The 25,934-nt window shown below is 39.2% G+C and overlaps 1 protein-coding gene across 1 annotated transcript in view; it reads left to right on the forward strand.

The window, feature by feature from the left end:
* gabbr1b (gamma-aminobutyric acid (GABA) B receptor, 1b) overlaps positions 1–25,934 on the forward strand; it is a 102,626-nt gene that overhangs the window by 60,628 nt on the left and 16,064 nt on the right. Inside the window, exons 10-14 of the mRNA XM_030741798.1 lie at positions 5,246–5,396; positions 15,418–15,550; positions 15,948–16,064; positions 24,480–24,587; positions 25,017–25,110. Coding sequence (XP_030597658.1) covers positions 5,246–5,396; positions 15,418–15,550; positions 15,948–16,064; positions 24,480–24,587; positions 25,017–25,110 — 603 coding nt within the window. The remainder of the gene's footprint in view (positions 1–5,245; positions 5,397–15,417; positions 15,551–15,947; positions 16,065–24,479; positions 24,588–25,016; positions 25,111–25,934) is intronic.

A 25,934-nucleotide genomic window follows, 5' to 3' on the forward strand; every position in this document is an offset into this window, starting at 1 on the left:
CAAGCAAAAATCCAAATTGCTTAAGTCAGAGTTTTTAAAAGCAGCTGCAAAATCAGCAGCGCATGAAGAGTTAACCAAGCGCACACGACGTGTAGAGGATACTCTATTTATCCCAGAGCTGGGGAGCGCTGCTGTAAATAAAACAGGAAAATGGTCCGATATACCACAGTCACGTATCCCTGTGATGCAGACTCTAAGTCCATAAGACAACACCAGATCCAGTGTGTGACCTTTTTCATGAGTGGGACCACACACGAGTTGTGTTAAGTTAAAAGAGTCAATAAGCGAGGCAAATTCTTTAACCAGTGGACCACTCTCACAACACACATGAATATTAAAGTCGCCAACAATTAAAATACGGTCATATTTTAGTATGAGACCCGTCAGCAAGTCAGCAAAGTCACCGATGAAGTCCTTCGTGCACTTCGGTGGTCGGTAAATCACCGCGCAGAGCACCGAGGGGGAAGAGTTTATCTCCAACAGCTGCAGTTCAAAGCTGGCGTACAGGTCTGCCGAGACCTGACGACAGCGAAAACTGCATTTAAATATTGAAGCAAGTCCTCCACCTTTTCCAGAGATCCGCAGGGAGCTGAAGAAAGAACAGCCGGGAGGTAAAAGTTCGGAAAAAGGTGCAGACTCACCAGCATGAAGCCACGTCTCAGTCACAAACATAAAATCCAACTGCTGTGCGATGAAAAAGTCTTTGAGAAGGAAAGTTTTGTTGGCTAACGATCTAGCATTTAGTAGGGCCATTCGGATGACCAGATCCTTGTTAGCTGAGGCCGGGGCCCGCTTCAACAGGCGAAGGTTAGCATGGTTTACGCCGCCTCCACGATCCCGCATCCTGCGCCAGGACGAGGGACGCCGAGTCTCCAGGATGACAGGTGGGACAATCGGCCTGATCCAGCGACGCCCGAAATCCACAGGCAGCCCAACAGCCTTGAGGCGGCAAAGACCACCATCCAGGGGGTAATGAACAGACAAACCCAGGAGTCTCAGGTAAGTTTTGACCCGCACCGCGATACCTCCCCGCTTTCCGCGTCTCCTCTGGCGTTTGTTGGGGACCGGAGCACTGGGCAGCCGGCGCAAATTCTCAGGTACATCCGATAGGTGTGGAGGAAAAATCGTTGAGTTTTTCTTTACAGTATATGCTGGTACCAAAACAAACTGGAGGTTTAGAAGTGTCTGCCGATCGTAGGTGATCAAAGCGGAGACATCTGGGCAGATGACTACCAGGAACAGAGCGACAGCAAACAATACACAGAACAGCTGACGGCAGCCCGTACACAGTGGCGCCATCTTGGAAACTGCTAAGATAAGTCACTAAAAACTAAGCCAAAATACAAAAGCAGTGTTTGATAAACTATGTGCATCCTTATTGCTTCCATAGGAAGTATAACCGTAAGTAGCAGCCAGGTGCTGATAAACAAATACAGCACCTAACCAATCATTAGCAAATGTGACAACCTCTATAAAGGTAGATGTTTACATTAATAAGTGCTAAATTAGCACTGTAAACCATTAAAAACATATAATCATGTTATGAAACAATTGATTCTCACAATATAAAGTTACTTTGACTTCCTGATACTTTTATTAAAACAATACATTTTCTTAAAATTAAACTGAGAGAAAAGGTCTGCCCATAGACATTCTGAATAGAAGAGTGTATTTATTTTTTTTTTTTAGAATAAAGCAATTACTAGATCTTAAATGTTGACAGTACTCTCCACCAACACCAAATGGGGGAATATCATTTGGAGGAAAGGTTTCAGTAGGGTTAGTAAACTTTCACTGAATCAGTGGAAAGTCACAAAAGTTGCTGTGGTGGATAGACACTTTATGTTGGCATTTCTTTTAATTTGTCTCCACCAATCCCAGAAAAATGAAGCTGCTCATTTTCAGGTGTTTGTCAAAACCTCAGCTGTGAAGAAACAAGCCAACTCTCACTTACTGTCTTTGAAAAGCTGTAAACCATAACCATTAAACAACAAGGTCATCCAAGTGGCCTCTTACTCTAATATGACAGGACCTCAAGGGAGAGCTGGAAGAAGTGTCAATCTTTGATGTGTTTGTTGTGTACGACCTTGCAGTCATGTTTATTCCAGTGAAGGACATCGGTAAGTCTGTCTGAAAGTCAGCAGATGCTTTCAGCAGTGCGTGACCTTCAGTCACCCTAAGGCACATGTCAAGTTGTTCTCCTTCCCTTCCCTGCCCTTATAATTGGTCAGCAGTTTCCTGGCAGTGAACGCCAAAGATAGCTCTGGTGGTGACATGACAGAATTAGGTCTCCTAACTGGGACTTTGTTGCAGATAGGTTGTTACATGTTTTTGTGTTCCAGCAGTGGGTGTTGTTCAAAACATATGTTTTTTTTCCTTGTTCCTCATGTCTTTCTCTTCCTTCTACACCTTCTTTCTTTATAATCCATGCTGGTTCATTAATTTCTTATATATATATATATATATATATATATATATATATATATATATATATATATATATATATATATATATATATATATATCTGACTAACCTGTCATTTTTCTCTCACTTTTATTTTCCAGTGTTTGTTCACTTCTTTAATCCTTCCTCAATCTTTCGGTCTCTTTAACAACCACTGCTACATCACTGCTTCTCTCATACAGTGTTATGGTAACCACGATGAAGCCAGTTGTCATGGTAACATACTACCATCAAGGCACAGGGATAGGTATTAATGTAGGAGAACACATTTTCCCAAAGGACACTCCGTTACACACATTCACATTCTTTCTGTAACCTACACACATGCGCAGGTAGACTATCTGCCTTCGGCAATCACACCTACTCACATGCACAGTGCATAATGTTTATGAGTTATGATTCTGGCTCCTTACAGTTTAATGTTTTTACTGCAGAACATTTATTTACAAGGCATTGCACTGCAAGGTAAAATACACTTCCAGAAACATTAAAATAAAAACAGAGCCAAAATTATGCAGTACTTAAAATGTAGAATGCTAATGTGGCATTTTATTACAATGAACAGCCCAAATGCAACAAGTCTTTTAACACCATGAATTCAATTAAAATAAAAAGCAGCTCAGCTCTGCTACAAGCGGACGCACACACACACACACACACACACACACACACACACACACACACACACACACACACACACACACACACACGCGCACACACACACACACACACACACACACACACACACACACACACACATGCGCGCGTGCACACACGTATTATACCTTTATACCTTTCAGTTGTGTCTTGATGTTAGCAGGGTAAACTGACATCAAATAAATGGGTCCAGTGTAGATCCATGGTTCCATGTTTCAAATTGGTCAAAGATTAAGACATGAACATTAGTGATGTCGCCCTTCTTTGCCTACAGTTGTGGTCAAGAGTTTACATACACTTATCATGGGCATGAATGTCATGGTAATTTTAATGGTTTCTTTTAACTGTTCTTTTTCCAGGGTAGATTGATTGTACAGCACATATCCTTGATAACTTTAAAAACAAAAAATGGTTCTCAAGTTTGAATTCATTGTGGACTTTCTCTAATCCACAAAGGATCAAAAGGATATGTAAGGGTCAAACGTATAAATACACCCCTACTAATAGTTGTTTAAATTGCACCTTGGCCAGATGCTTTTGATAACCATTGACAAACTTGTAGCTGGATATCTGACCATTGTTCCTGGCAGAACTGGTAGAGTTCATTTAAATTGGTTGGTTTCCTGGGACAGAGCTGACTTTTAAGCGTAGTCCACAAATTTTCAATAGGGTTGAGGTCAGAGGTTTGGGAAGGCTATTTCATTCCAGAGGCTTAATGTTAACCTGCTTTATCCATTCCAAAACCAGTTTTGGTGTGTGTTTTGGATCATTGTCCTGTTGGAACACCTAACTGTGTCCAAGTTTTAGCTGTCTAGCTGTTGATTTGAGTGAACCTGAAGAATTTGGAGGTAGTCCTCCTTCATTATTCCACCCACTTTGAGCAATGTACCGGTACCACTGGCAGCAACACAGCCCAAGAGCATGATTAGCATCACAACCATGTTTTACAGTAGGTACAGTGTTATGATGTTTGAAAGCCTTTATTCCATAAAACATATATAAAACCATAAAACGTTTCTCCAGAAGGGATTTGGCTTGCTCATTTGAGGAACTGCAAGTTCCATTCATCCTTGAAGGGGTCAGTCGTGAGCAGGGGCTTCTTTGTTTGTCAGCCCCCTCTGAGTCTATGGCAATGCAAAACTCACTTCATTGTGAAGAGTGACACTGGTGCTCCAGTAGTTTTCAATTAATGCCAGGCCAATTTTCTCTTATCTGAGGGTGACAATTTGGATGTTCTTCCATACCTTGGCAAATAGGTGACACATTTGAAAAACTTAACTTTATGTACAATCATTTGAACTGATGATCCTGGAATCTGCAGTTGTTTAGGAAAGACCCATTAAGCTTCTGGAATGGTCAAAAGCCCTGACCTCAACCTTTTGTAGCCTGTTTGTAGCTTTGGAGGCCAGCCTCAGTGAAAGAGTTTCTTCCTCAGCAGGCGTGTCACTGAGTGGGGAAAAAACAATTTGAAATGTGAACGGGTAGGTGGTGTACCAGGGACTTCTGTTTTGGGACTACACTTCCTCCTCATTATCACCCAGCTGGCCTGGTTTCCCAGCTGCCCAGGACAATCTGCTGGGGGGGCTGTAGGACAGGTTGACCCTAGCTGTCCACAGGTCGGCCTGGTCTCCTCCTCTGAAGGCAGTGTTTCAGGCCTTATTTTTTTATTTATTTATTTATTTTTTGTATTTCTCGGGTTTTCTCATTTGTCTCATTTGACTGGGCTCATTTGTGCATGGGATTGAACATCATACTCATATTGCTTTAATAAATTGGGAAATGTCTTATGAATATGCAACGTGAAGGTCAATTAATGAAATGAATTAAGAAGTGAAAAGCATCAGTAATTTTTCTCAGTTCTGAGCTGGTTGCGATGTGAATGTTAAATGATCCTTGCTAATGGGGCCACATACTATGTGACTGTGTTTGACTCACTGCAAATCTAATGGTTCTTTTGAGGATGGTGCATTGCTGGACATTGAACTGACAGTAAGACAAAAAAAAAATTGGCATGCATTTACCTTTTCTGCTTTACTAATTAGTTTTCTTTGATCTTTCTTGCTTATATCCTTTGTTACCTACAGTCTCTTCAGCCTTCATGTCACATCTCCCTTGTGTCTTTTAGGCTCTGGACCTCCTGCAGACCAGACAGTTGTCATTGAAGAGTTTCGCTACCTGTCCCAGAAGCTCTTTGTGTCTGTGTCTGTCTTTGCTGGGTTGGGAATCCTTCTGGGAATCGTCTGCCTCACCTTCAACATTTACAACAGCAATGTCAGGTACAAAAGCCCAACTCTACTTTCACTTAGTACTACTATATAAAAAATAGACCAAGTCATTTTTATCTTTCTGTGCAATATAAAGTGAAGCAAATATTTCACATACTGTCCGTCTGTTTGTCAGTGAGGTTTTAACTTTCCAGTCTATAGACTCCAAAACCACAGGGAGTAGATCCATGAAATTTGGCATATATGTTCTTTACTCTTCAAAGATGTGTAACACAATATTCATATATCCCTCCGTCTAGTCATCTGTCAACGAAGTTTTAACTTTCCAGTCTATAGACTCCAAAACCACAAGGAGTTGTTGCATGAAATTTGGCGTGTGTTCTTTATTCTTCAAAGATGTGCAACACGATATTCATATGGATATGGGTGTATGTTTAGTACACTTTTTACACATTGGCTGTATTTATGGACAGTTTCAGGCTGCTAATGATATGCAGCCTCTTTCTCATGCCTGATTAGCTTAGCCTAATCACGTGATCTTATTGTGCTGTGTGATTGGTTGTACCTACTTCACCATTAGTGACTGAAATGAAGACAGTGGGGATTCCCAATATCTATCAACTGACTTCCTGTAGGTCACCGAGCAGCTGGCAGTAGCTAGATAGTGAGAAACTATAGATTATCTAAATAAAAAGACAGTATACCCTTGTACCAGAGTGCAGTATGTACTTTCTCTAATTTGTTTACCATGCAAATTTTTTTTTGTATTTTCTAGGATGTGGTTATCAAAAAGTATTTGTAGAAATGTTAAAGGCAATCACAGAATATCAATCTCTTACAGCATGCTTAAAACAATTTTGATTTTATCCTTTAAAACTGACCATAATGTCACAGACATTAGCTATTTCCGATGTGTTGGCATTCGCAGGCTTCCTGCAATAGCACAAGTGAATATACCATAATAACCACATGTTGGCTGTGAAGCACAATTTCTCAGATTTCATTTTCAGACACCATTTGGATTTTTCCAATAGGACAAACCATCATGTAATTACGGTAATGCAAAATGTGATTGTGCAAATGTGTCAGCGGCAATACGCTCGATGCTAAAGGCTGTTAAAGGGTGTATCAGTGACAATAGCTCAGTGTTAAAGGGTTAATGAGTATTGTTAATATTAAAAACATATTTTTGCTGGAATATGTATTATTATTACTAACCCAGGGATAACTAAAAGAATTTGGATAAAAGTTTAGGGCAAGCCATCCAAATTAGGGCAGGGCCTCCAAATTAGGGCTACTGAAGGGTTTTCTTTTGTTATTATTATTATAAAATGTGGTTGTAATGCTATCCTGACTTGTACATTCATTTATTTTCATTAATCATGGGAGGATATCCCCATTGGTGATGGGTCTTGTTGAACATATCAGTTCTTCTGCATTCTTACTTTGTCTGTCCTTTCAAACAACCTCTGCATATAGTTTGGATGGAGATTACTGTGTGCTTTGTACATTATCTCTGCAATGTTGGGCTCACCTAAATCATAAAATTGCTCCATCCAGTGACTCCTTCGTCCTATTAGGAGACTTCACTGCTTCTTGAGTCTGCTGCTAAGAGCTGTGGCTGCAAGGTGGTTGGTGCCTGTTGTGGTAATATCCAAACCAGATGGTGGACACTGAAGGTGAAGGGAGCCATAAAACTGAAGAATGAGTCCTATCAGGCTTGGTTAGCCTGTGGGACTCTGGAGGCAGCTGATGAGTACCAGCAGGCCAAGCAGAACACATCTTGGGTGGTGGCCGAAGCAAAAACTCCGGTGTTGGGGGAGTTTGGTGAGGCCATGGAAAAAGATTTTCGGATGGCCTCGAAGCGATTCTGGCAAACCATCAGGTGACTTGGGAGAGGAAAACAGTGTTCTACTCACATGATGTTCTACTCACATGGTGTTCTACTCACATGGTGTTCTACTCACACAGTGTCTAGTGTGGTGGAAGGAATACTTCGAGGTCCTCCTTAATCACACTGAAGACGCCTTCTGTAGTGGAATCAGAGTCTGATGAGGGGGACGATTTGTATAACTATAACTATCAGGGGATCATGCTCCGGAACCTCCCTGGGAATGTCTATGCCAGGGTGCTGGAAAGGACAGTCTGTCCATTAGTCAGACATCAGATCCAAGAGGAGCAATGCAGTTTTCATCCTGGTTGTGGAACCCTGGACCAACTCTTTATCCTCATGCTCATGCTCAAGTCAAGTCAAGTTTTCAGTTTAGTTTGCATCTCTGCTGCTGGCACCCATCCAGCTTTGTGTTTTTGTTTTGTGTTTCGTTCAAGAGATTAAATTTTATTCTTGCCTCCTGAGTTCTGCATTTGGGGTTCTTTGCCTTGCCTGCCACAGCAGTACATGACACCTATGGTCACAAGCTTTAGTAATGACCGAAAGAACTAGATCATGTTACAAGCAATAGAAATGAGCTTCCTCCAAAGGGTGACTGGCTCCCTTAAGCCACATTTACATTAGTATCTACTCAGCGTGGCTCGACTCGACTCACCGTGGTTTGAAAGTGTTTCCATTAGTACCGGGTACCAGGTACTTTTTTTAGTACCCACTCAGCTGGGGTTCCAAGCGATCGGAGGTGATCCGAAAATGTGACGTGGAAGAACAGCATGCCACTGATTGGCCAGGGAGTGTCGTCACTAATAGAGTCGTGAGAGCCACTCCTTCACCAGACTCAAGCTTGCCATTTTTAAAACCCAACAGCAAGAAAATGGAGGCACGCAAAGTACCGGTTGAATGCCCAGACCGACAGTTTGCAGCGGTAGTTCTGCAACATGAGAGCCATCTGAAACACACACACAGCATACATATTTTAACCCTATACTGCTGAGCGATCGGTGCTGAAGCACCCGTTACCTGCCCCTTCAAGCCGTGAACAGCTGGTTAACACTGTGCCTGAGGCAGCTGATCAGAGGAACTTTGAATTACCGTAATAACGCGACCGTTTGAAAAATTCAAACGGTTTCTGAAATCTGAGAAACTGCACTTCACAACCAACATAGGGTATTACTATGGTATTATTATGGTAATTGTTGCCAGAAGTCCGCAAACGGCGGCACGTTTGAAGTACGCTGAGTCGATTATGACATGTTCGGTGGTATAGGGTTATACTTAACAAGGATAACCTTCATCCATTGAAGCATTGTATGGGGGACTTATATATGATGATGATATTAAACTGGCATTAGCTATGTTAGCTTGCCTCTATCTCATCCATTGTTGTGTTGTGTTTTGAGCCGCATACAAATTACGTGAAGACACTACTGCCTGCTCTGCTAATACCGACTCCACCCACACTGAGGTGGTCCTTAATTGCAATGGAAACACAACACGACTATGGCGAGTTGTGCCGAGTCGAGTCGACCTGCGCTGAGTAGTTACTTATGGAAATGCAGCTTTAGAGATAGGGTGAGGCGTGCAGTCATTCAGGAGAGGCTGAGTAGAGCCACTACTCCTCCACATCAAAAAGAACCATTTAAATCGTGGCCACCCCATGATGGATGGACGAATGGATGGAGTTTAATGAATATTCTGTTGTTTTGTTCATAATAATCTGATAATCTGATCCATTTGTAATTATTACAGCTGGCTTCCATAGCATATAAACTGGATTAGTATTTGTTTTGTATGTGTTTTCCCATTCCTCTACATAGTAGGTTATGTATGAAAATATTAGGGAACGTGTATATTTCTGATTTAAATTGTCTTGAGTTTTATATAATATTCAAGTGGTTTTGGACCTTTTTGTTTTTACAGTGTTTTTATGAGCTTTCCAACATAATTTGTAGTCAATGATCATACCCAAAAATCTGGTTTCATACACTCTATTACAGTAGCATTCATCATAATTTTGTCCTTATTTTTTATTTGCCTGTTATTAAATGTTATGACCTTTTTAAAAAACTTTATTTCCCCTTCTAACTCTACTCAGAAGCTCTTCCAAAGTTTTACCAGAGCAATATATATGAGTGTCTTCAGCAAATAAAGTGAACTTCAAAATCTTGGCCACATTAAATATGCCATTTATGTATAGTGTAATCAGTTTATAGTGAGTGATTTTAACATTCATGTAGATCCTGAAAATGACAGCCTCCAAATGGTATTTAATCTATAATTAGACTCAATTGGCTTCTATCAAATGAACCCACTTACCTCTTTAATCACAGTCTTGATCTTTTTCTGATATATGGCATAGAAACTGAACATTTCACAGTATTCCTCAAAAAGCCTCTTTTGTCTGATCAGTTCTTAATAACATTTACATCTGCAATAACGGATTACACAGCTGTAGAGAATAAATTTTTTTACAGTATAAGACTTTCTGAAAGAAACGGTAACTAAGTAATTCTTCCACTGTTATTGTCAATGCTATGAGCCAAAACAGTGCAGAGCAGCTACCTTAACTCTACTCCCATGGAAGCTGATTATCTCATTAATAGTTTTACATCTGCACTGTGTATGACTCTGGATAGAGCGACGTCCTCTGAAAAAGAAAGCTTCAAATCAGAAATCCTTGACTCCATGCCATAATTCACGAATTTGCTCCTTCAAGCAGATAACCCATAAGTGGGAGAGGAAATGGCATCTCACTAATTTAGAAGATCTTCATTTAGCCTGGAAAAAGAGTTTGTTACTCTATTTTTAAAAAAGCCCTCCGTAAAGGTACTTACTATCTTACTATTCATTTTTGATGGAAGAACAACAGATATTATTACAGAGATTTAGAGCATGTCTAGGTATTAAAGGTACTACACTGCATTGGGTTGAATTATATCTATCTACTAGACTTCAATTTGTTCATGTAAATGGGGCGTTTTCTTCGCACACTCAGGTTAATTATGGAGTCCCACAGGGTTCTGTGCTAGGAATAATTCTATTTACATTATACATGTGGTATTATTAGAAAGCATTGCATACATTTTCATTGCTATGCCAATCATACCCAGCTTTATCTATCAATGAAGTCAGTTGACACACGCCAATTAGTTAAACTGCATAAAGGCCTGGATGACCTCTAATTTCCTGCTTCTAAATTCAGATAGAACTGAGGTTATTGTACTCAGCCCTAAAAATCTTGGGAAATATGTTGTCTAACCATGTCTAACCAGACAAGTTGAATCTCAGCAACCTTGAACTCAAGCTAAAGATCAGAGGTCAACTTTACTTTGTGACAACTTGACCTCTTTCTTTGTTCACCATCCATTTTCAGAAAATGGATGATAAACAGTATTGTAGCATTATAGCTACCATTTCTACTTGTACCTGTTTCTGTGGTAGAATTGCTGTGGTCAACACATGTCTTTGTGAAATGCTGTTTGGCTGGTTTTTAGCCAACTTTGCTGTCAGCTTTGTTTTTAAATATGAACACTAAAATAAGATCTTGTGCCGACATTAGGTTAGTGATTTGCTCCAGTATGTATATTACGAACTTGCAATTATGAGTTTAATGTATAAGTACTATAACATGTAGTGTAAGAATTATATTAATTATTTCCAGTGAGTAATTAAGTAGCGTAACTTATTATTTTTATGCCTTTTATTGCTTTTTACCTTTTTGAGTAATAACCTAAAAATTTAGTAAGCCATTTTTAATATTATTTTGCTTTGTTGTATTCAAGATATATTACTTTATTATATAATTATACTATAACTTAATATACTATTACTACTTTTTATTTATTTTGATTTCAAATTGTTTTTTTTATCTTATTAAGATAAAGCACAGGACTCTGTGATTGATTGTGTTGAATAAAACACAATATAAATAGAAAAGCAAGACAGAAGCTGAATAAAATGGTAATAGCGCAAGCCAATAAACCTAGAAACCAACATGACTATCAGCTGATTTAGACTGATTTACACTTCTGTGTTGAATCTATGCTATGGAAACATTGTACCCGCAAACCCCTCACAAACCCTACAATGTAACGTGTGCTGTAACCTCACGTGCACCTCCCTGGAAATGTAACTGTACATTGCATAGACACAACCCACAGCTATCATGATTGGCCTGTTCAGTATTTTCAATTCCCCCTATGCATTTCTGGCTACTTTTTAGCTGCAGTTTTTAAATTGATCATTTATTAGACATCAACAATTATCACCTCCATATAAGAAATAATAATCAAACTCATATGCTGAGGATTGCCCAGTTACTTTTATACAGGAAGTCTGAACCGGCTCTCTGTTTAAAAGGTCCAAGTTTGTGATTCCAAGGGGCATTCCCCAACAGGCAGTGCCACAACTGTTTAAGCCGGATGTCAACCCCGCTAACCTCTGACTGAACTCTGCCTGAATAGCCTTGCAAGTCAAGTGCAGTTCTTCAGCCACACCTGTTACTGTCAAACAAACAGTAGCAAATCTACTCTATGCTAATGCTGGTTTCTGATACTGGTCTTGGTATAAATGAGAGAGAAGAGGGAGAATGCTCTGGCCACAGGCATAACCCTCTCTGGCCATGCCTAATAGTCTGCAGTGATTCAGTACAAAGTCCTCCAACTCCTTTGAAACAACACAGCAAAAAAAGAGTAGAGAAAAAGACAAAAAATATAATTGCAATCCATAAGGCTGGTCAGCGGTTAATCCTCTAGCACTTCCTGTTGAAATTTATTTTGACCATTTTTACATGGTGAACAGTAAAGATAAACAGTAACGTGTGGGGAAGACACACAGTAAAGGGCCACACGTCGGACATAAACACAGGATGGCTACACCACAGCCATGAGGCATATGGTCGCCTGCTCACCCACTGAGCCAACCCTGCTGGTAGTAGCAGTTATCTACTACTACCAGTTGAGAGGGAGGGGAGGGAGACATGACAAAAGACAGTGTGGAAGAGAGCCAGAGATTTATAATAATGAATGAGTAAAGGCAGAGTGGTGTATAAACACATAGAATGAAAAGAGGTGAGTGTAGAAGAAATGCCCATGGTCATCATGGGAACCCCAGCAGCCTAGGCCTATTGCAGCATAACTAAGGGAGGGTTCAGAGTCACTTGATCTGGCCCTAACTATAAGCTTTATCAAAAAGGACTCCAGTATTCCTCACAGTATTGCTGAGCAAGCTAGTACCATCCAGAGTAAGTATCTGGTTGGACACTGTGTTTCTAAGATTTACAGGGCCAAGTTCAAGAACTTCAGTTTTATGGGAATTAAGAAGCAGGAAATTAGAGGTCATCCAGGCCTTTATGTCTTTAAGACATTCCTGCAGTTTAACTGTCTGATTGACATTGCCAATTCACAATGTGTTCTGTCATCCTGACCTGCAAAGTTTCTAAATGCCAGTTGGTAACAAATGTAACGTGGTCTTTACTTTACAAAATAAAGCACCTTAACACTACTGCTCTTGTGAATTAGTACTATATGACTGGGGCCTTGGGGCCATGTTCTCAGCCCATTGGCTTCTGATGGCATGTTTTGAAACCTCGAGGTGAGCATTTTCACCATTGCCATCTTTGCTTCACAAACACCAGATATCACCAGGAGGGGTGGGTCTTGTCAGTCACTTGGTGTCATGACCACATTAGAAAGCACAGAATGGCCAAAAAGAAAAGAAAAGAAAAGAAAAGAAAAGAAAACTTGGTAAAACAGGAATCACATTTCCAAATGTTTTTCACTACTTCAATTAATGTGATTATATGGTTTCGTTATGTAAATCACTTTAGAACATTCTTCATTCCTGGAGATTTACAATAAAACCCTGAAAGATGTCTCGAGACAGTGTCTTCCTTACACAAGTCCGGTTGGTGACTTTTATGGACTGAAATGGAGAAAGTGAGGATTCCCCATATCTAGTAACTGACCTTGGTCACTGGACAGCTGGCAGTAACTAGTGAGAAACTGGTGTCAGATCCCAGTTTTACTCCTGTACAGGAAATCTAGAACCAGCACTTCCAACAATTCCCAGTTTCTGAACCTATGGGTATTACCCTATTAGAAATTTACAGAAACTAAGCTGGTTTGAAGAGGCTCACCTAGTTCTACTGCCTACCAATCCAGACGCTGACCCTGCTATATAGGGTCTAGCAACCCTAATAGTTGAGTGCAATCAGCAGTCACATCTGTTAATGGCAGCCCTCCTCTAATGATCAAGTGTGCTTTGAATAACAGCTTGGTAATGCTTTCCTGGACAGGAAAGTTAGTCCCAGGGATCTATTAATTTAGAGGGCTAAAGTAACCTCTAAGAACCAGAGATGTAAAAGAAGAATAGAAAATGAATGTCCACAATTTAGACTTTAAATGTAAATAGGATATTTTATTTAAGCAGTGACTCAGTACAATGTACTCCAACTCCTTTGAAACTTTAACCCTTACCACGGGCCCGCCATCAGCCGTTAACTTTAAAGGTGCCACCATTTGCGGACTTCTGGCAACAATTACCATAATAACCCTACATTGGGTGTGAAGTGCAATTTCTCAGCTTTCAGAAGCCATTTGAAATTTACTGATAGGACAAACGGTTGCGTAATTACCATAATACAAAGTGCATTTGATCAGATATCTCAGCAGTGATACACTCATGTTAACCAGCTGTTCATGGCAAGTAAGGGCAGGCAACAGGTGTATCAGCGGCGATCGCTGTTAAAAGGGTTAATCCGACACAGCAAAAATGGGTAGAGAAAAGGCTAAAATGTATACTCCCAATTTGTAAGTCCACAGCATTTAGGCAATAGTTAATCCTCTGGCACTTCTCACTGTAATTTATAACTAATGTCCAAAATCCTTCTTCAAATATTCTTCTGTACTTCGTCCACTAGAAGCAAAAGGGACCCCCCCCCCCCAACCGTCCTAACTGCCCCCTTTTATACCCATTTGTTCATATGCCTATGCCCCCCCCCACACACACACAAACACACCTTTTCTTTGAGCCACACATCTTTCCACACACACCCTCTTGGCACATTCAGTACTCTCTTTTGATACTGACGAATCCCAAATTTCTAGGTAAAGAGCCAGTCTATTTATAATAACATCGCTTCTAGGCTGCAGCCTTATTTATTAGCCTGATTGGCTGAGCATTGTCCATCATGCTGGTCAGGGATGACTCATGGCCATAAATAATACAAGCTATGACTCATCACTGAGCAATATTAAAGCCATACCTACTGCTCAGCAATATTGCAAGCTGCAATTTGCATTATGTTTTGTACATGGTTGCCTTATGATTATAGTAATGTTATACATAATGCATTGATATTAGCAGATTATGTAGTATTATGTTAGAATATTACCACATATGTTATGTGGTAATATTCCTGTACACACTCAAGTAAAATGTTATGTGAATATCTTGTAAGTATACATTACATCTGGCTTATTGTTATAGATTATATAAATAGAAAGACATTATGTAGTATACAATCTTGTACAAGAGTGCAGTATGTGCTTTTTCTAATTTGTTTACAATGGAAATTTTTTGTGTCTGTTCTAGGATGTAGCTACCAGAAAGTATCTGTAGAAATGTTTCAGATAACTAAAGAATATTTTGTTTTGATTGTTAAAATTGAAAACATATTTTTTGCTGGAATATGTATTATATCTTTACTAACCCACTAAGGAACTGACTAAAAGGGTGTGGATAAACATTTAGGGTACAGCCTCCTAATTAGGGCAAAATGATCTTGCACAAGGTTAGCACTGCTGCCTCACAGTTAGAATAACATCTAGAGGGCCTGGGTTCAATTCCACCTTGACCCTGAACAGGATAAGCGGAAGAGATGGGTAATAAGTTGTCTGCTGAAGGGTTTTATATTTTGAAATGGGGCTGTAATGTTTATCCTGTCTTCTAAATTTATTTGATATTTTTATTAATCATGGGAGGATATCCCCATAGATGATGGGTCTTGTTATATACTTTGATTAATTCTGATGGACTATATTACAAATTCCATTCAAGGACATGTATTCTGTAGTATGTGGTGAAATACATTTCAATAGTAATCATCCCAGTATATACACTATATATTTTTATACATGTTTATGGCTATCGTCATTAAAATAACTGTTGGTGCTATTGCTCCAGGTACATTCAGAACTCTCAGCCCTACCTTAACAACATGACTGCAGTAGGCTGCATGATGTCTCTGGCTGCTGTCTTTCCTCTGGGTATTGATGGCCTTCATGTCCACAGGAGGCAGTTTCCCATCATCTGCCAGGTATACTTTTTGCACCAAACACAATGATTTAGCTTAAATATTCTGTATTTTGAAGCCTTCAAACTACTTGAGCTATTCTTTGATTTAAGTGGACAAGCCAAGGAAAAACTGATGTTATCATCTTTATCAAGACTGTTTATTCCCTCCTCCTTGAAAGAAACTTTCAATTCTAACTTATTCAGTCCATAGCAAAGGCCGGCCACTGCTGCTGTAGGACTGTGTACAGGATAGACAGCCTCACAGAGGGTTACTGCCATTTCAAGGTCATCTTTGAAAGGCTATTAAACTCAAACAGGGCTTGATGATGACAAATGACTGAGGAGATGATTTGATTAAAATACCTGATATATTAATCAGTGTAATCATGAAGCCTTTCATTTCTTTTCTTCTTCGCTAGTTTCGCCTGTGGCTGCTTGGCCTGGGTTTCAGTCTTGCATATGGCAGCATGTTCACCAAGATCTGGTGGGTTCACACTGTCTTCACAAAGAAGGATGAAAAGAAGGATAAGAAGAAGGTAAATGTGACAGGGAAGCTGTGGATTGACATTTTAGTAATGAAAAACTACAGTTAAGTAAAAAAAAAAAAAAAACATTTCATGGGACTCTATTAAGTTGTTTCAATCCACTCCAATTTTATTTTATTTATATATTGCAAAATCACAACAATTGCCTCAAGGCAAAAGAAGGAACCAGGGTCAGGGAGGGGCAGCCATGTGCCAGGACTGGTTGCAGGTGAAAAGAGGGAGACATGACAAAAGACACACTGTGGAAGAGAGCCAGAGAGTTATAATAACTAAAGATTAAATGCAGAGTGGGGTATAAATACGTAGAAAGTGCAGAGGTGAGTGAAGAAAAAAACTCTCACTGCATCATGGGAAGTCCCCAGCCTCCTACACCTATTGCAACATAACTAAAGGAGGGTTCAGGGTCACCTGATCCAGCCCTAATTATAAGCTTGATCAAGAATGAAGTTTTAAGCCTAATCTTAAAATAGAGAGGGTGTCTGTCTCCTAAAACCAAACTGCTGAACTGGGAGCTGGTTCCACAGAAGAGGGCCTGAAAGCTGAAGGCTTCTGGATTTGACAGGGACCCAGTGAAGATAATTAGATGGTGTGCATCATCATGGATAGATAAAGTTTGGTATCATCTGCATAACAACAAAAGTGTATGCTATGTCTTCTGATAATAATACCTAAGTGAAGCATGTATAATGTAAATAGAATTGATCCTATCACAAAACCCTGAGGAACTCCATAATTAACCTTACTGTGTAAAAAAGACTCAATCAACTTCTGTGGGGGTTATGTTCTTTAACTTAGTTACAGCACTTTCAGAAAGACCTCGACTGTAATGAAATTTATTGGGTAAAAGTTCAATCTAATAATAAAAATCATATAACCAAATCACCTTAAATTTATCCTAACTAATATACTCTATGCTAATACTGATTTCTGATACTGGTCTTGACATGAATGACACAAAGGAGAAGGGGCCCAGACCTAAGATGCATTCAAGACCATGCCTGATAAAATCCAACTGGAGAAGAAGTGATTCAGTGCAGAATCCTTCAACCAATTCGGGTTAAATCAAACACAGCAAAAACCAGTTGAGAAAAATACAAAAATTATAATCCCAATTCTTAAGTCCACTGTGGCAGGGCAGCACTTAATCCTCTGTTGCTGTCCACTCAGTGGGAAACTAAAGGACGAACCCCAAACCTTCCTAACAGCCCCCCTGTTATACTCATTTGTCCATAAGCATCACTTTTTCGCCCCTCTCACTCTTTCTTACTTTCTGACCCACATACAGTACACATGTATGCTCAAACACACATCATGTACACACACTTTTACCACATTCAGTACATTCCTGTATCACACACCCTGTCTAAACAGGGCTCTACTGCACTTCCTATTTTATCTGAAATTATGATGTAATTGTATTTACCAGTAGATACACTAGAATAAAGTGGTAACAATTCAAGTTTTTACAGGACAGGAGACATATTTTTTATCTCAACACATACAGATAGCACATTTCATCTTCTTAAGTTTACACTTTCTTATTCATTATCCATCCAATCACCCATCCATCCATCCATCCATCCATCCATCCATTTTCTTCCACTTATTGATTAGAACTATATACAATTAGAATTATGAATGGCTATTAGCTAAATCACATATAGATATACTTTGTTATAGCACTTTGGATCATTCTAAAGATAACAAGGCTGAATGTTAAGTCCTTTATTTCACCATTGTTCACATGACTCCATTTGCTCCATGCTTACTTCCTATTTTCTGCTGTGCTGTACATCATGACCAGTAATGCCATAGTTACCTTGAAAAAGTAATCTGATTACTGGTTACTCCTTTAAAAAGTAACTTAGGTACTTGACTGATTACTTAATTTTAGAAGTAACTGAGTTAGATTACAGGTTACTTTATAGGTTACATTCAACAACTGCCGGTTTTGTTCCAAAAAGTGATCGTCTGCCAAAAAGTGATTTCCGGTATTTGCCAAAAAACGATTGCCTGTATTTAAACTGTTGTAAATGATTTGTTGACCTATAATCTGTGAAATATATGTCAAAAAATATCTCTCATGAATGATATCAAGTCATTTTAAGCCAGAAACAGCATTTCTATCACAAGGTAGAAGCTGCAATCAGTTTTTGGTAAAGTGACTTTTATATATTTGTTTTTTTTTCAAGGTAAAAACTGTCATTGACATTAAAAATGTCTTTTTAAACAGAAATCTGGCTAAGAAGGCTGCAGAAATCACAACAAATATATCAAAGTTCTATAAAGATATTTTAAGTGGCCAAAAAGCACTGGATTGATTATAATGTAGGTACAATAATACAGATTCTTGCAAAACAGGTAATTTCTTCATTTTATATATAAGTCCTTCATAAATTACCTGCCTTACTTGCCGTGAACAGCTGATTAATGCCCAGCGTATCACCGCTGAGACATCTGATCAAACACACTTTGAATTACCATGATTACGCGACCGTTTATTCTATCAGAAACATTCCGTTTCTGTAAGCTGAGAAATTGCACTTCACACCCAGCATAGGGTTATTATGGTAATTGTTGCCAGAAGTTTGTGAATGGTGGGCCTATGGTAAATAAAGGGTTAAAGCTTCTGTTTAAAAATAAATCCATAGACAGCATATTAGCAACAACCCCTCATACCAAATGTCAAGTGGTGGAGGGGTGATGATGTGGGTTTGTTTAGCATCCATAGGGCCTTGGCACCTTGCAGTTATTGAGTAGACCATGAACTCCACTGTATAACATGTATAAGTATTCTAAGGTCAAATAAGATGCTGTCGACATATTGGCTGAAATTGGGTCATCAGGACAATAGGTGTCATTCACTAATTTGTGCATGCAAACATTCTTACCCTGCACAAAAAATAAGCTTGCATGCAAGATCACTGTCACATTCATAACATGTGCACACCAACCAGTTTTGTTCTTACAGCCATACGTTTGATAGTGAATCAGATTCATTCCAAATCCACGGGCTTGTGCTCACTGCCTACAATCTGCACCACTAAAGCAAAAAAGTAGGTGAAACTGAAGAAACTTAAGTAATAGTGTCCAAGAAGGAAGCCAGTAAAGGCGTAGCTTCCCAAAGTGTATCCATGAGGGTAACAACCATTAAAAAAAAAGAAAAGAAAAAAAGAGTGACTCTTGTGCTGAAATAACTATGATGCTAAATAATGTTTCCCCTGTTACAGCCACTGTGGCTCAGGAAAGAAAAAGAGAAAAGTTTAGACAAAGATGATCAACAGTCAGGTGAAAAAGAAAACAGGTGGAGGACAAGATTACCCCTAGATGAAAAACTCACTGCAATGAAAAACATCCAGGTTCTCCAGCATCCATGTGATAGTGCCAAGAAATTAGACTGTAAGTGATGGCATCTTGTAAGGATAATGCCTATAGGAATATGTTTAAATTTAACAATTAAAGCTTACAGCCTTTCATTTACACCAATCATTGTCACTATTGACTAGTGAATGAAATAGCACTGATTATCTCTTCATCATGGCACCTATTAGTGGGTGCAATATATTAGGAAGCAAGTGAACATTTTGTACTCAAAGTTGATGTGTTAGAAGCAGGAAAAATGGGCAAACATAAGGATTTGAGTGAGTTTGGCAACGATCAAATTGCAAAGGCTAGACGACTGGGTCAGTGCATCTCCAAAACTACAGTTTTTGTAGGGTGTTCTTGGTCTGCGGTGGACAGTATCTATCAAATGTGGTCCAAAGAATGAACAGGGGTGAACCAGCAACAGGGTTATGAGTGGCCAAGGCCTGTTGATGCCCATGGGGAGTGAAGGCTAGTCCTTGTGGTCCAATCCAACAGATGAGCTACTGTAAGTCAAATTGCTGAAAAGCTTAACGCTGATTTTGATAAAAGCTATCAGAATACAGAGTGCACGGCAGTTTTTGTTGTGTATGGGGCTGCATAGCTGCAGACCAGTCAGGGTGCCCATGCAGATTTCTGTCCACTACCGAAAGTGCCAACAATGAACCCATGAGCATCAGAGCTGGACGACAGAGCAAAAAAAAAAAAGAGCTGGATCACAGAGCAAAGGACAAAGGTGGCCTTGTCTGATGAATCATGTTTCCGTTTAAATGTGGATGGCCAGGGGCATCATTTACCTGGGGAATGTATTATGGGAAGAAGCCGGCAGCAGAGGGATGTTTTGGGAAATGTTATGCTGGTAAACCTTGGGTCCTGTCATCCATGTGGATGTTACTTTGATGCATACCACGTACCTAAGCATTGTTCCAGACCATGTACACCCTTTTATGGAAACAATATACCGTGCTGGCTGTGGCTTCTTTAAGAAGGATAAGGCACCCTGCCACAAAACAAAAAATGGTTCAGGAATGTTGGAGGAGCACAACAATGAGTTTAAGGTTTTGACCTGGCCTCCAAATTACCTAGATTTCAATCCAACTGAGTATCTGTGGGATGTGCTGGGCCACAAGTCCAATCTATGGAGGCCCCACCTTGCCACTTCCAGGACTTAAAGGATCTGTTGCTAACATCTTGGTGCAGATACCACAGCACACCAGCATATCTACAGCAGAATGGCTGGCAAATAAAACAATAAAGTTGTTACGAGGACCCAGTCAGACCTCCAGACCTCCCTACCCAATTGAAATGCTGTGTCAGGACCTTAAGAGAACTGTCCATAAATGAATGCCCACAAATCTCAATGAACTGAACTATATTGTAAAGTCTCAACATCGACGTCAGAGACTGAAAAAAATCATACAGAAAATTATTTGTCGTGCTGCCCTGACCAGTGTATAAAAGATGTCAGGAAGGACACTATAGTGCAATTGGTTATGCTGTGAGGCAGTGCAAAAAACATCCCTCTACAGACCATATATATATATATATATATATATATCAAGCCACATTGTTTTAGGGAAGATTAAAACAGAGTGAGTTAACTGGTTGTAAGTGTGGTTAGTGCCTATGTCTTATAGCATTCTGCTATCATCTGTCAACACTGTAGACTTTTTGGTCAACATGAGATCAGCTGTTAATAAGCATAAACACAGTCGTATCACCATGCCCTTTTAAATGCTGATATTATGCAGCTCCAAAAAAAGGTTTTCAAAATAAAACCTGATCGGTAACAGGACAAACTTCAGCCCTTTATGCTATAGTGTGTAAGGTTGTCAGTTGATAGTCATATACACTTGTTTTGTACTGGAATGTTTTGTGAGATTGTATCATTTCTTAAAAAATAGTCATTGTCCCATTGTTTGTGCATTGTTTTTCATTTTTTGCTCTCGTAATAGATTAGATTTTTATTCCTCAGATTTAATGTTTCCAGTATACGTGTTATTGGGTTTTATTTATTTGTATAATAGAACTCCTCCGCAAATCGCCACCTTATCGTGGTGGAGGGGTTTGTGTATCCCAGTGATCCCAGGAGCTATGTTGCCCGGGGGCTTGTCCCCCTGGTAGGGTCTCCCATGGCAAACTGGTCCTGGTTGAGGGCCCAGACAAAGAGCGGTTCTGAAGACCCCTATGTCTGCAACAACGAGGGAACAGTTTACCCTGCCCAGGATAGGGTTACCGGGGCCCCACCCTGGAGCCAGGCCTAGGGAGGGAGCTCGAGGGAGAGTGTCTGGTGGCCAGGCATTAGCCCATGGTGCCCGGCCAGGTGCAGCCAGAAGAGGTTACATGGGCCCGCCCTCCTGTAGACCGATCACCCGCAGGAGATATTGTAGGGGTCAGGTGCAGTGTATGTCGGGCGGTGGCCAAGGGCGGAGGTAGGTTTTAAAGCCAATCTTAAAAATAGAAAGGGTGTCTGTCTCCTGAATAAAAACTGAGAGCTGGTTCCACAGAAGAGGGGCCTGAAAGCTGAAGGCTCTGCCTCCCATTCTACTCTTAAGTATCCTAGGAACCACAAGTAAGAGTCAAGTGCTCTATTAGGGTGATATGGTACTATGAGGTCTTTAAGATAAGATAATTTTTCATAAATCCATGAATTATCTTTTCAGCATCACTCTAAGGCAGGATGTTTCTAATTTTAGAGATACTGTGCAAATGCAAATAAGCAGTCCTACATATTTGTTTAATATGTGCATTGAAGGACATATCCTGGTCAAAAGATTACTCCAAGATTTCTCACAGTGTTACTAGAGGTCAAGGTAATGCCATCCAGAGTAAGTATCTGGTTAGACACCATGTTTCTAAGGTTTGTGGGGCCGAGAACAAGAACTTCAGTTTTATCTGAATTTAAAAGCAAGAAGATTGCAGGAAGCATGAGGTCATCCAGGCCTGTCTTTAAGACATTCCTGCAGTTTGGTGGGTGTCATTTGGCTTCATGGATTGATAAAGCTGGGTATCATCTGCATAACAATAAAACTTTATGCAATGCTTTCTAATAAAACTGCCTAATGATAGCATGTATAATGTAAACAGAATTCTCCATAATTAACCTTACTGTGTGAAGGAGACTCCCCATTTACATTAATAAATTGGAGTCTATTAGATAAACCACTGCAGTGCAGTACCTTTAATACCTATAGCAAGCTCTAATCTCTGTAATAAAATGTTATGGTCAACAGTATCAAAGCTGCACTGAGGTCCAACAGGACAAGTACAGAGATGAGTCCACTGTCAGAGGCTCTAAGAAGATCATTGGTAACCTTCACTAATGCTGTTTCTGTACTGTGATGAATTCTGAAACCTGACTGAAACTCTTCAAATAAACCGTTCCTCTGCAGATGATCAGTTAGCTGTTTTACAACTACTCTTTCAAGAATCTTTGAGAGAAAAGGAAGGTTGGAGATTGGCCTATAATTAGCTAAGACAGCTGGGTCAGTGATGGCTTTTTAAGCAGAGGTTTAATTACTGCTAACTTAAAAGCCGGTGGTACGTAGCCATTTAATAAAGATAGATTGATCATATTTAAGACTGAGGCATTAATTAATGGTTCAACTTCTTTGAGCAGGCTTGTAATAATGAGGTCTAATAGACATATTGATGCTTTGGCAGAAGTAACTATTGAAGTTAACTCAGAAAGATCAATCAGAGAGAAAGAGTCTAAATAACAGCAGTACTGAGAGTACATGTACACAAAGATAGGTCTGTGAGATGTTTCCTAGGTTCCTGGTTATAATTTACTGCTCAGTTAATGTCTATTCTCAAATAGTATTAAGTTTAGGGTTATTTGGTTTTGTCTCTTTGCCTTCCCTTCTGTGTCAAGTTTGCATGTTCATCATTGTCTCAGTGTTTTGTTACCTCTTGTATTATTATTCTATAACATGAGAGACTTAGAGATAGGAAGAGGAAAAACCAAACTTTATGAATATACACAAAGATGTTGTTTTAATGTTCAGTTTAATTTTTATTTTCAAGGCATTTTTACGTGCTTTTAACAACATCCTATCCCTGAACCTCTGATGTCATGTCTCACTGTAAAATTAAACTTTAAAAATTTCTAAAGACTATTAGCATGGGAGAATATCTGAGCTAAGATTAAGATGAGGTTGAGCAATCTCGCTTTGTTCAAAATAAGTGGAAGATGCCAAGACACAAAGAGACGTTCCACTACAACCTTCCTACTTTTCTCATTCTGACACACTGCTTACTGCATTTGCACAAACATTATGAATTAGTAGTTAATAACATATTCTTTCAATATAAATGCTATTTCCCCCTGACCCTGAATTGGCTAAGTGGAAGATGGATGGAATTTCCTAGAGAGTTAATCTTAAAAGTTAGTTCCACTTTTCTGTGCACTATAAGGCCTTTGCCTATTACGGTGTCTTCTAATAAACTAGTATGCTTGTATTAGATAATATTCTGCAGAAATATGTATAAATGAGAGTCCATTTTAAGTCAATAAAAGTAGAAATGATGTTTCAATTAGTGGCTGATCAACACCTGAAAATTTACACACACAAAAGAGAGTAAGTTGTCAAAATATTGATAATCCTGTATAACTGTGATTGTGTTAACAGGCAGATCAAATGTTTTGCATCCGTTGTTTCTGAAGAAGCTTTGGTCTTTTGGAATAATGCAACAAAATCAATAACTACTTAATAGAGTTGGATCTAGTCCCATAAAATCTTTTTTTTTTCTTTAAAGCTGAATATGTGAGTAACATCTTTTATTTAATGACTGAGTAAGGAAGTTGTGCATTCTCATCAGTATGGTGCCTTTGTCTCTTGTCTCCTGTCAAGGCCTAGTGCTTAGACAACAGATTGAATTGGCCTCATTTAGTGATTGATCATTGTTTTCTTGTCCAGCTTGGCCTAGTCTATTTATGGCGTTATAAATCCCTCTCTCATAAAATCAGAAAGACAGGATTTGTGTTTTTCTGATCCATCGTCATGCTGCTTTTGTGACCAATACCACTATCTTTCCCAGCAGCACCTGGAACCATGGAAACTCTATGCAACTGTTGGTGTTCTGCTTGGCATTGACATCCTGTCTCTCATGATCTGGCAGATTGTTGATCCTTTACACATTACAGTTGAGGTATGAGCATTAATTTCGTTATGATTCATGACTGAGCAATATTCTTGACATCTGTTGATTCATATGAACTATGGACTATAGAGAAAAAATTTTAGACAAAACATCATCCAAACATTGTCATTAAATGTATACTAAGAGATATACTAATTCTGTGAACAGAATCAATTTCAGGACTAAATAGTTGTCACTATTAATTAATCTGTTGCGCATTTTTGTCAGATTTTTTTGTGACTACCCATGTAGATAATGAGCGTGGCACAAGCTATATAAATCTTGTGAGACAAGTAGAACAAACATTTACTAGTTTACCTTTTTTTTCTCATTATTTGCATATGGGTAGTCAAAAATCTTGTCTATTAAAACATCCTAAGCTGGTGAATTTGTAGTATGCTGCTGTTCTTGACCTGCGTGTTTATCTTATTGGAGCAGAAATTCACAAGAGAGGCCCCCAAAGGAGATCTTGATGTTTTGATCCAGCCCTTACTGGAGCACTGCAGCTCAGAAAAGATGAACACCTGGCTCGGTGAGCTTAATTTACCTTCACGATCTGTCACTTTTCTTTTTGTCAAAATCAATGAATCGATACCAGTGATTTCAACCAAGCAATAGTCACAACTGCAGTCGTTGTAGTAAATCTGGACCATATTCTGGAACTGTTTAACATTATCACCTATTCCAAAACACCAAAGTTGATTTTTTTTTTTTTCCTGTCCCTTCCAAAATGAAAATAAGAAATAAAAGAAAATTATTTCTCTATATATAGCTGTGAGCATGTGATCCAGTCCAGTCATTTAGCTCCCAGTGACTTAAAAGAAAAGCATGTTTTAATAGCACAATAAACCAAGTCCATAAGGTGAAAACTGAAAACCAAAACACGAGGAGTCAGGAAAAAATAGGAGGTTAAAGAGTATTATATGGTCTGTGCTTTACAATATAAAGTGCATTTTTAAAAAAAATACCATCCAATAATAACCAACATTGTGTTTTGGTTTCTTACAATAAAAAAAGTGCCATCAGCTCCAGAGATCAACTCATACCCTGGATCTCTTTGGATTCTTTCCAGTTCTGTGTATTATTGCAGGGTCTTTGCAATACAAAGCAGCTCGAGGCGACTGTTGTGATTTGGTGCTATATAAATAAAATTGAATTGAACTGAATTAAAGATAATAGCACACGAGGGAGCATACTGTACACAGACAAAATTGCAAAGTGGAAGATGTGACTTTACAGATGTGGTTAAAATTGTTGGTACCCTTCCATTAAACAAAGAAAAACCCACAGTGATCACTGAAATAACTTGAAATAGACTAAAGTAATAATAAATACAGTTTTAGGGGTCATTTACAA

This window comes from Archocentrus centrarchus, chromosome 11 (assembly GCF_007364275.1).
Source record: "Archocentrus centrarchus isolate MPI-CPG fArcCen1 chromosome 11, fArcCen1, whole genome shotgun sequence".
NCBI classification, from domain to species: domain Eukaryota; kingdom Metazoa; phylum Chordata; class Actinopteri; order Cichliformes; family Cichlidae; genus Archocentrus; species Archocentrus centrarchus.